Below are 12,190 nucleotides of genomic sequence, written 5' to 3'. Positions count from 1 at the left end.
ATACAGTATATGTATAAATATGTATGTATATATGTATATGTATATATATATGTATATATGTGTATATATATATATATATATATATATATATATATATGTGTGTGTGTGTGTGTGTGTGTGTGTGTGTGTATATATATATGTATAGGTGTATTTATGTATATATATGTGCATATGCATATGTATATGTGTATATGCATATATATGTATATATATATATATATGTATATATGTATATGTATTTATATATATGTACAGGTATAGGTGTGTGTGTGTGTGTGTGTGTATATATGTATACATACATACATAAAGTGTATGTATGCATGTATATGTATATATATATATATATATATATATATATATATATATATATATATATATATATATATGATCACACATTCATACGCTGGTGATACTACATTGTAGACACAGCTGCCCTGGGGTGCGCTGACGGAGGCGAGGCTTCTGAGCACTGGCGCCACCGAACCCTCTGACCATCACCATTATTATAGATCAACTGAATATTTTCAACTCTGAAACCTTTCCAATCCTTTGAGCCACATTTCTTTCTTCTGCAACAAAATAATTAAAACAGAAATATCCAGAGCCACAGAACGCACATAAAGCTTTAAATATTGATCCTATTGTACATGCTGTTGACTCCATCATTAAGGAAAAGATTAAATATTGCCTTTAGTTGATCATTTCCTTTAGGACAAAGAAATAGAACAAACTTGCAGTGAAACAATAATAATTTATTCATATATATAAATACATTAATATATACATCTTGACTTGCGATGGGGAAAACTGTTGTTTCATCATCCAGCATCCATCTCACCTGGCAGAAGCTAACAATTAGCATTCGGAACTACGCCACACAGCATAACTTCTCTAGACTTGTGTTATTTGTGGAGATAGAACATCAGCGTTGCAGAGCACACTGAGTCAGTGGTGGAGTCACATTGCTGTTAGCCAATCAGAGTTGAGATGTCCAAATATCAGGAAATAAGACTCCAAATATCTAAATGAAGTTGCATACCTGGTTGATTGCACACCCTTGTATCTGTGAGATTAGCTTTTCAGGGACAAAAAATTCTATGATTTTTAAAGAAAATCTTACAGACATGTAGTTTATTGTGTGAAAAAAGCCCATTAGATCCCTCCATCTTCTACAACAGTTACTTGCTATGGAAACCTAAGGTTTAAATTACTCACATTGTTCTTTTCTTTTTTCCTAACTCACAGCTTCTAATTAAGTCGCTTTAATTAAATGTGTGTACTTTTCTGTTTGTTGTCTGTGCTCAGACTGATCAAACACACCAAGCAGCTGCTGGAGGAGAATGAGGAGCGTCTGTGCATCAAGGTTCTGCAAACACTCAGGGAAATGATGACCAAAGATCGAGGCTATGGGGTGAAGGTATTTGGGGTTTTGTTACATGTCTGTCTGTGGTTCTGTTCTATGATTCTAAAATCAAACAAGTTAAATAATTTTTGGACACCTCAGAGAACATCGATCTTCCTCTAGAATGCTTTGTAGTTTCCTCTGGAGCCGGGATTATTACAGTCATAGGAGAACGTGTCTTTACATTTTGCATGTGAAACCACAGATGTGTCTGCAGTTTAGTTTAGTTTTAATGTTTTTAAGAGGATATTAAATTTTAGCACAGCTAAAAAATTGGATTGGCTCATTATTTCCTTCTAAAAACTCTGGTGCTTTACAAACGAGTGATACAAGTTATGGATTTCTGCATAATTAACACTATTAGCATGCATGTTTCTATTCCTCACACAACCATTTTACACTCATCCATTGGCTACTAATGGGCTATCATACTAACACTAAATCTATTTAGCTCGTGAGCCCTACACTCACTATTGTCTCCAATAATGCAACAGAATTTATTTATTCATTTATCAGTCATTTGTTAGATGTCACTGACTCCAGTGGCTTAGTACTCCAGTATACTGATAGTAGTATTTTAATGTGACTGCACACTTCTAGTCACTAGCACTAGCACCTGTGGGTGTGTTTACCTGTCGGGTACAGTGCTGTAGTCCAAATAGACTCTCTTCAAGCTGCAAACAAGCAGAACAGAGCTCTTTACTACGAAGCTAGATCAGCAGATCATCAAGCTGGATCTCTTCTTACCTGGGTTTGTTACTATGGTAACTTACCGTGGTCCAGAGCCAGTTAGGTTTCCAGATCAGAGACCAGACATGTCAACAAACCACCTCTCAGTCAATCAATGTTCTTTGAGACTTGGGGCGGGGCAGAGATCTTGCACCATGTTGTTGTCAGAGTCTCTGCCATTTCCTACTGACCAGTTCTCATCAGCTCCCTCTGCCTGAAGCAGCATCATTGCTAATGCTTGTTTCACGGGGAACATTCTTCTAAAAGCCGTTTTAGCAGCTAGTTTGCACACACTGACATGTACTGACGGGCGCCAGCATATAACACCAGTTCTCAGATCCCTTCATTGGTTGCCCATCACTTTCAGGGTTCAATACAAACTCCTACTTTTTGTTTTCAAATCCCTCCACGGTCTTGCCCCTGCGTACTTATCTGACCTTCTCTCAATTTATTCCCCCGGCCGCACACTTTGGTCCTCCAGCTTGTTGCTCCTCGAGGTCCCGGAAGTGCATTACAAATCATGTGGAGAAAGAGCTTTTTCCATTGGTGGTCCTAAACTGTGGAATGAACTCCCAGTCACAGTTTGACAGGCATCCTCCTTAGAAGTTTTTAAGAAGTTTCTAGATTAAAGACACACTATTTTACCCTTGCATTTAACAGTTAGCTGCTGGATGGGCTTTATTACTTTACTATACTTGGAAGACATGTTTCCATTGGTTTTATTGGTAACTTATTTTATTTTTGGCTTGTTTTATTGTATTCTTGGTTGCATTTTATTGTTTCATGCGTTATATTTATATTATTGTGTGACTGTTCAGCACTTTGGTCAGCCGTATGGCTGTGTTTTTTAAAGCGCTATACAAATAAAGATGATGATGATGATGAGAGTTTGAACGGACAGTGAGCATGTGTGAGCTGGGAAGTTGGTTGCTTAGCAACGGTGATGACTTCCGGGGGGAAAATTACCATGTAATCAATAGAACCGTCAGGGTGACAACTTGTGGGAGACAAAAACAACCACATTTCTATTTTGATATGTTGTTTTATGGAAATTATAACAGAAAAATAGGAAAGGCCAGGACAACATGAGATCCATCTAAGTGAAGTTATTACCTATCAAAATGTGAACACAGGCAGAATGACTGTTTGCTTTAACAGTAGAACTCTCAAGGCAAAGAGAAACATCTAAAACTGGATTCGGCGGGTCGGTTGTTTTCTAGTTTCTTGATCTTTAAAATACTTTTTTGTCATTTATCAAGAAGAACTGGATCAGAGTCACAGGTTTGTCTGTGATGGGTGCTGTATGTAGTTAGGTTTTATTAATCACAGGTCTGTGATGGTTTGTAATTCTATTTATCATGAAATTAAACCAAAATCCAAACAATGGAAATAAAAACCATATATGTTTTCCCTTTTTGAAAATAATTTGATTTACCTGCACTGCGTTCAGCCTACACTCTGCATCCGTTGATCAGCAGTTTGAGCTGGAGGGACACGTTTCCACCATTCTGGGTTTAGAGTTGAGGGATGGACAAAATAGGCTCAAGGGACACAAACGGTCCACTTGCCACAATTTGGCCACCGCTGCTCTAGACTATGAAAGATTTCCTGTTTTATTTATTTATTTATTTTCACGATAACAGATTAGAACGTCTGTCCTCTGAGAACACCAAATTCACTAAACTTCCTGTCTGTATGTTCATGTTCACTTCTACAGGCGTTTAAAAACAGCTGATTAAAATCGTTCACCCTTTTTATGTAACTTTTATACAGAGAAAAAGAACTGATTTAAAATAAATCCTCCATGTTAGTCATCAGTCTAAACGGTCTGCAGCATTATGAGGAAGACTAAATAAATAAATATCTGATCAGTTATGAACCAATAACTAGAATATATACAGTCATGTCTAATATAGAAACACTGATACGCCATGGTGATGGTAGCATCCGTTACTTTCTGTTTCACAAGTTTACTAACTTCGTTTCAGGTGTGCATGCATGCGTGCGTGCGTGCGTGCGTGCGTGCGTGTGCGTGTGTGTGTGTGTGTGTGTGTGTGTGATAGAGAGCTTTACATCTTGTGAACGGGGCTCTAACCCACTAACAAGCTCTACTAACTGTCTGCCTACTACTTCTTCTCTTGCAGCTGATTGCCTTTGATGATGAAACGGATGTGGCTGAGGTTGATCATTTTACTTACTATCATCCATCCGTCCGTCTCCCACTAACATTTTTGTGCTTCCAGTAGACCTTTTAGCCCTGCAGTCCCATCTGTGAGACGTGCTAGAAGCTTAGCTCATCCCTCTCGCCGTGTGTCCGTTTACATGGTCAATAGATGTAGCCTTAAAGTGTTTTAGCTCAGTTTATGCTTCTGTCTGTGTTGGTTGCTATGTTAGAGTGAAGTCTTATAGTCATACTTAGTTTTTCAATAGATTTATCACTATTGGTTGTGTTTAAATGTTTAAACATTTGCCTTAACGTTTGTCAGATCTAAAGAAGATATAGATCTCTGATGTTGATTATGATTGATTCATTTATTTTCCAGACCATGTTAAGCTTATAAATGATGTTTGGGGGATCGGTGAGAAAAATTTAGAACATTAAAAAATGTTTAAAGTTACAACCAAAAGTTATTTGTGTAAAGAAAATAAAATGACTAATTAAAATAACACTACTAAGTAAAATTTGTCAATGTGAGGTTTTAAAGACATTTAAAATAATTAAATGAGGATGTTGATTTCTAGAGGTGACTGATTTAAGTCTTGGGACCACTAAAATACGTCCAAACCAGCTTTTATTGAGGAGCCAACAATATTAGCCAGTCAGCTAATCTGTGAGTTTGGGATGGAACATAGTTGTACACGCAGGTGAGAGCGTCGCGGGTCAGCAAGAACATTTAGGAAGTTGATAGAAAAAGTTTAAAGTCAATTTCTGGTGCAGGGAGCAGCTGTGATCAAAGAATGAGTCATTCTTTCAACACAACGTTTAGGTATCAGCTTTGACTGTGAGCTTTTCTGCTGAACAGAACTAATCTGTTCATCAAATTTAACTCCTGGTCCATAATTACACCCAGATTGGTGACATATGGTTTAGTGTATGGCTGCAGCGATCCGAGGGCTGCAGGAAGGGTGTGTGAGTTCTCCTTAGGGCTAAACTAAATAACCTCAATTTTTTCCTCATTCAGAGTTTTTATCTGTGCTTTCCTGGTTTGAGTCATTTAAGTGGTTTTAATACTTTCTATTTCTCTATCTTGTCCCAGAAACTCCAGTCTTGTTAATGACAGGTGGTTGTAAAGTAGTTTATGTGCTTGTGAGTGCTGATGCACATGTAGGTGTGAGCTTGTTTATCCTGTAGAGTAGATAGCAGAGACTAAAGGGATACTTTTGTAACACTCCTTATGGAGGCAGTTACAGGAGAGATATCAGACTGAAGTTTGGACCAGTATGGAGCAGGTAGATTCGACTACTGGAGTAAATTTAGGATTTGAATAAAAATTGAAAGAAGAGGACAGAAAACCGCAGACCAGAATTAAACTGCCGGCTTATTATTGGTAGTAGTAAATAGAAAATACATGGACAATAAACATACAAAACACATATCAAGGACTGCTTTTGATCAATCCAGCAATTGAACCTATATTTTGGATTTAAACACTTTTTGGAATAGTAGTAGTAGGTTGCAACATTTTAATAAACTCTAGTTCAAGTTATCTATTTTTTTCTATTCGTCCCCTTTTTAAGTTTACTCAGAGTAAATCATTAAATTCAGTTTTATGGTTCATATAACGCTTTAGTTCTGTTTGACCCATGTTAATACATTTTTTTTCTTGTGTATTCCTCTTCCCAGAAATAACCTTCAAGAAAAAAAAACCTTTGTAAAGGGTTAATTTTACATCTATTTAATGAACCATAAGACATGAGATTCCATAATAAATATGAAATCAATCTTATGGATCTTTGGGTACTTTTAACCAGAAGACTGGAACTTTTTATTGCAGGGATTATGTAACAACTTCGTATTAACTCAGAGACAACAGAAGAGAGAGTCAAGTTTTAAAAGTTTAAAGATTTATTACTAAACAAATTAAAACTAGACTAACTTTAAACACTAAATGTATGGTGTAACTAAGGTGAAGTGAGACGGAGATTGGTGTAGTGTGGATTGTTTTTCAGAACCAGCAAATCAGGACAGATTAGTTCTGATGGGAATGAAGGTGGTGTCTTCGCGCTAAGCTTTGATTTGGAGGTTCATAAACACATAAGACGCCATTTTTGTCGCTCCACACATACCCTTAGAATGAGACCTCCATACAGATCCAGAATGCCAGGTCCTCGAGCCCGTCTTTCTGTACCGGAGCCGATGAAACAGCATCAGCAGTGCGACAGACTAGTCTTTGGATTGTCTCCAGGTAAAAAGCGACAGCTGGTTGACAGCATCAGATGAACCCAGAAGGTCAGTGAGTTCAGCTTTTATTCTGAAAGGAACCGTTGCTTCGTTGGTAAAATGCAACAGATTTTGTCCAGCTTGTCGTTGGTTCTTTCGGCTGAAGAGGAAAGTTACGGATTGGCCACTCCGACAACTTCTCTAGAACGCTTTGAAATGGCATTAAAGATGACGTGGGCATAGTTTTATACTTCAGATATTTTGGTTTATGGTTGAATGAAAAGATGACAGATTTACCAAACACCACCAAAACCATGCCTCCGTCAGATCTGGCAGATTCTGACTGGATCAGTGAAAGCAATGTGTCATGTCTTAACGCTACGTGTGATCAGTCTCTAGTGGAAACATTTAAAGTTACATTACTTATTATATTCTGTAGGATTATGATATCAAGTAATTCATATTTTCATTTCACAAATTGGTTCACGTTTTATTATCGAATAACACTTTGTTTGATTAGCTTATTAAAAATAGAGTTCTTTGATTTATTAAAAAGAAAGAGTCCTTTGTCTTCATTCTTCTCTTGGGCTGGAAAGGAAAACAGTTTAGAAGCAAATGCATGACCTTGAGCAATATCTCATGCAGATTAGTTCTTGCTGAGGAGAGGGGGGAAATGACATTTAGGTGGAAAACAGTCATTTCATTACGTTACATATCCCCCCTTTTCAATGGCACGGTGGTCCGTACAGAGACCACCTGGTGTTGAATAAACCAGAGTCCTAAAGGGACTCAGAAGATAGGGGAAGGTGCAGTTCCCCAGGAAGAGGCCAAAAGTGGTGAGGTACAGACCCCACTCCGAAGAACAGCACATGGTTTCAACAGTCTCGCATGATCCCTTTGGAAGCACACAAGTCAGCAGATTATTAAGGTATCCACGTGGAGGTAATAATTTGAAGCAGGAGCAACTTTATATATCCACGGGTAGGGAATACTTCCAAAACTTATCACTTATCGTGATCCAGTGCAGGAAAGAGCAGCAGGCAGGTCAGGTCCCAGCGAGCGAAGTATCCCAGCAACCATGCCGGAATCCACGGGCGTTCAGGTCCTACGAGCCGGAACACCAATCAGGAGGAGTAGAATCCGATGATGAATCATAGGTCCACCCCCAGGAATCGAGGATCATCAGTGAAACTTGGAAGAGGAGAGAGAGAGCACAGCACAGGGCACTTCAATGTAGACACAACAAAATGGCATCTAATGCAAATTAATGAACAAAAGGAAACCTGGCCCTGTGAGTACCTGCATGTACTATGTGTAGCAATTATGTGAATTAGCGTTTTAAGTGAAGAAATGGGTGCAATACACTATGTGTAATGCAAAAAGTGGTGCAAAAAGAATAAAAATTAATAAAACCCTATGCTGCGTATGGGAGAAATCACCGCACTAAGTAAAAATGTAATCAACATGAAGGGCAAAAATGGTTGTAGCCCATAATGGTAAATTAACAAAGTTAATCATAAAGTTTTCAAAACTTAATCACGGTATAAAAAGATAGATTTATGAGTGTCAAAGAGCACTAAAAATGTAAATCAGTGAAGTTAGTAATCAACCTACATGTGAATGTACCCATAAGGAATTACGATTAGTGAAAATAGAAAAAAATTTTTTTTTGAATGACGGTAACATGTGGACTAAACCCATCTACTGTTAACTACCTGATTACCTGACTTCCGGAACCCACAGCATGTTCATCTCAAATCACCCAAGTCTGCACGTCATGTATAAACAGGAAAGACAACCTTGCACACACACAAACATAGACAAACTTGTGTAACTCGAGATAGAGAGCTATGGAACCGAACGAGGCGTGAAATCACCCCCCTTTCGAAGTTGCTGGTGGTAGCATTGACCAAATTAGTGGAACCCTTGTGTGGTTTGATTTGGTCCCTGTGGACCCATTCATAGACGGGCTCCTTGTTTGTTTGAGGAATCTTGATCTGATACACGACTGGAGAGAGCTTATCAGTTATCAGGTATGGGCCTGACCACTTCAGCAAAAGTTTCTTAGCCAGCTTCCCAGAGGTGTTCTTGGTGTTACCAGTTTTAGGAGCAAAAATGTAGAACCAGACCTCTTCACCTATGTTGAGTTCCGAATGTGAGGCCTTCTGATCATAATAAGCCTTCCTGCCCTCAGCTGATTTCTCCAGATTTGTCTGTGCAAACGAAAACGCTGCAGGCAGATGGTTCTTCGGGTCCTGCAAATATTGTTCGCTCGTGTAAGCCGGGTCGGCCTCGGACTGAACTGGCTGGTACAGCAGGTGAAGTGGCAGGGTCATTTGTCTACCTGTTATCATTTCAAATGGGGAAACACCAGTAGACCCATGAGGGGTGGCCCGTATGGCCATGAGGACCAACGGAAGCTTCACATCCCAGTCTCGGTGGTTAGAGAACACGCACTTCCTCAACATGCCGACAACCGTCCGGTTCATCCTTTCGACCTGGCCAGAAAACTGGGGGCGATGGCTAGTGTGGAAATTGGCCTTCACACCCAACAGTTTCCAACAGTTACCCTTATTCAAGTTAAGTAAAGGAATTAAGTAAAACCATAAAAACGTAAAAATCTAAATAATCCAGCAAAAGGCTGAACGAACATGCAGTTCACATTTTCTAGTCTCCTTGTCGGTGTTTCTGAGGAACAGTTCAGCTCTTACTGAGTCCAATTCCTTCCTGAAACAAGAAATAAAGCAACTCCCACCAGCGTTTGGAAGACCTATGCAGTGTTGGTGAAGTCCAGGGCCGATTCAGCAGAGGGCGGTCTGCTGGCGACTTAAGCCTGGTTTATGCTTCTCCGTCAGCTCCGCAAGGGACAGACATGCACGGATTGACGGAAGCGTTTTGCTCTTTTACTTCTCCGTCTCCTGGAGAGTGTTGCAAAGCAATTGCCCAGCAGGACAACAGAGGGAGTAGTGCTGTTCTGTGGTATCCTGTCATGTATCGGTCCAAGATAGTGTGTTTATATTGTGTTTTTTGTGTATATAAGAGACTTTTAACACGGACATATTTGTCTCTCATTCTCCTACCGCTTCATGCGCTCCCCACCTCTAAACCCACGTTTCCTGTCATTTCCGTCCACAAATAAAACGCTTGCTGCGCATCTTTTCACTCCTCCAGTCACGGGAGAATTAAACGTTCATGTTTTTAGAGTTTTTTCGTGAGGTATTCTTCAAGCTTCTCCGTGTCTGCCGCTAGTTAAACTCGGCTCTCTTTGCAATGGCGGCGCTGTAAACAGCAGCGGCGTCCTGACCAATCACAAGCTTGCGTAATCCGTTTCGTTCGACGGATATTTAAAAAAGTGGGCTCGACTCCGTACGTACTTGCGTGCCTGCCGGAGCCCTACGCAAGGACGGATGATGGCGTTGCGTGTGCTCCGCACTGACGCAGACGGAGAAGCATAAATCAGGCTTAAGGCTCAGCTCACGAATCCATGGGTGGCTCGCCATCTTAGTTCTTCACTTGTTTCCAGCGGTCTGATCTAGGGGGGTGTCTTCCGTCCCACACAAAAAGGCCTAGCATAAAAAAATATGCATACATGAACAAAAGCACCATGTAGTGTTGAAATAAAAAAAACAGCTTCTGTCCCATATGTGCCGACGAAGATGCAGCTCCTCAAAGGCGGACAGAAAACGGCAACCGCCGGCCGTTAAATTAACAGCCAGTCTCTCTCCAGCACTCAACATAACGTGCTTCCCTATTTCGCAGAGTCACTACTTTAGCGCCTCATTTAAATGAAATAATAGTTACATTACACATCTTTGCTTAAATAAAATTGTACATTTCTTTTAACTCACCAAGTCCTTTCCACAACTTTACAAAACGTCTCCAAATGGAACAGATTGGAACATCAAAACGTTTTTTTCCTGTAATTTCGGTCATCAAAAAGGAAAATTCGCCTTTGACAACTTTTTAAATCTTCATGCTCTCCTCTCCTTCGCCGCTGTAATTCTGCATGGTGCTGTAGTTCTGTGTGTTGCTGCTCATCTCCCTCGCTTAGCTGCGAGTGAGCAACCGAGCGATCCGGTTGGCTGTTGCCAGTCACCTGGATCACACAATATCCGTTTACCAAAATAAAGGTCTGATGTCTTAAAAGTCTGATCAGTGAAGGTAACATTTCTGTAATATATATATATATATATATATATATATATATATATATATATATATATATATATATAATATATATATATATATAGATAGATAGATAGATAGATAGATAGATAGATAGATAGATATTTAATTTTTCATTTAACACTCTTCTGAAAACCTGGGTTTCACCTTGCAAATTTTTCATATTTTTAAATAATTTTCTTGAGCTAGTGTTTGCTAAAATAACCCTGTACAGGGTTATGAAAGGCCACCCCACCCCATCGCACCCTGTGGGCACAATATCACACTTGCAATTTCAGCCTGGCGTGCCAATCTGCCAGTACTCAAATGTAATGAATTAGATTACGTGTTATTTAATGAGCCATAAGGCATGGGATTCCATAGGAAATATGAAATCCACCTTACGGATCTGTGAGTACCTTAAACCAGAAGATTGGATCTTTTTATTGCAGGGATTACATAACCATTCCGTATTCACTCAGAGACAACAGAATAGAGAGTCAAGTTTAAAAGTTAAGAATTTTATTACTAACAAGTTAAACTAGACTGGCTTTAAGCACTAAATTTATGGTGTAACTAAAGTGGATGAGACGGTGGATGGATGACGTGTGATGTTAAATTAGAACCAGAAAATCCGAAGAAGCGATTAGATCTGACAGGAACTGAAGGTGTTGTCTTCGCATTAAGCTTTGATTAGGAGGTCCATAAACACGAGACACCATTATGTCAGTCTACCTACACTCCAGGAAGTCCCCTTTAGATCAGGAATATCGAGGTCCAGCTTGACCCTCTCTGGAACCGAGCCGGTAGGAAAAGCTGCAGTTCGGATCAAACCAGTCTGTGAGTTACTTCCGGGTACACGACAGTTTGTTGGCGTCTGGTGAGACCCGGGCCCGGGTCTTGATGGTTCAGCTTTTGTTCTGACAGGAACCGTTACCGCAGTTGGTATAGCAATGAATTTTTCTTTTCAGCTTGTCGTTTGTTCTTTCGGTTGAAGAGTTTTAGATCAGGATTGGCCACTCCGTCACTTTCTCTGGAACGCTTTGAACTGGTGTTAGAGCTGACGTGGCATAGTTTTATACTTCAGATGTTATGGTTTATTGTCGAATGAAAAATTACCAAACACCACCAAAACCACGCCTCCGTCAGATCTGTAAGATTCTGATTGGATCAGTGAAAATAATGTGTCATGTCTTTTAACGCTACGTGAAATGAGTCCTGTTGGAACATTTAAAGTCACAGTACCTTTATATTCTATAGGATTATAATAAGGTAATTAATATTTTGATTTCACAGGTTGTCACGTCTTATTTATTGACTAACACTATGATGGACTAGCTTTATTAAAATAGAGTTATTTGATTAATTAAAAGAAAAGAGTTCATTCTTCATTTTTCTGTTGAGCTGAAAATAAGCAGGTTAGAAGGAATGCATGAGACCTTGAGACCATATCCCATGCAGACTAGACTTGAGCAAAGAAGGGAAAAAACAGTCATTCCGTTCCATTACACACA

At 39.4% G+C, this 12,190-nt stretch overlaps 1 protein-coding gene across 7 annotated transcripts in view; it reads left to right on the top strand.

Annotated features, from left to right (window-relative positions):
* The window catches only part of itpr1b (inositol 1,4,5-trisphosphate receptor, type 1b), a 206,723-nt gene that overhangs the window by 87,776 nt on the left and 106,757 nt on the right, over positions 1-12,190 (top strand). For 4 of the 7 annotated variants that reach the window (XM_054748811.2, XM_015959905.3, XM_054748785.2 and 1 more), the window contains 2 exons: positions 1,306-1,417; positions 4,276-4,311. In XM_054748811.2, coding sequence (XP_054604786.2) covers positions 1,306-1,417; positions 4,276-4,311 — 148 coding nt within the window. The remainder of the gene's footprint in view (positions 1-1,305; positions 1,418-4,275; positions 4,312-12,190) is intronic. The other 3 variants (XM_015959911.3, XM_015959910.3, XM_015959908.3) reach the window with 1 other exon arrangement.

Source organism: Nothobranchius furzeri, chromosome 3 (genome assembly GCF_043380555.1).
Source record: "Nothobranchius furzeri strain GRZ-AD chromosome 3, NfurGRZ-RIMD1, whole genome shotgun sequence".
Taxonomy (NCBI): Eukaryota; Metazoa; Chordata; class Actinopteri; order Cyprinodontiformes; family Nothobranchiidae; genus Nothobranchius; species Nothobranchius furzeri.
This window is presented reverse-complemented; position numbering and strand designations above follow the sequence as displayed.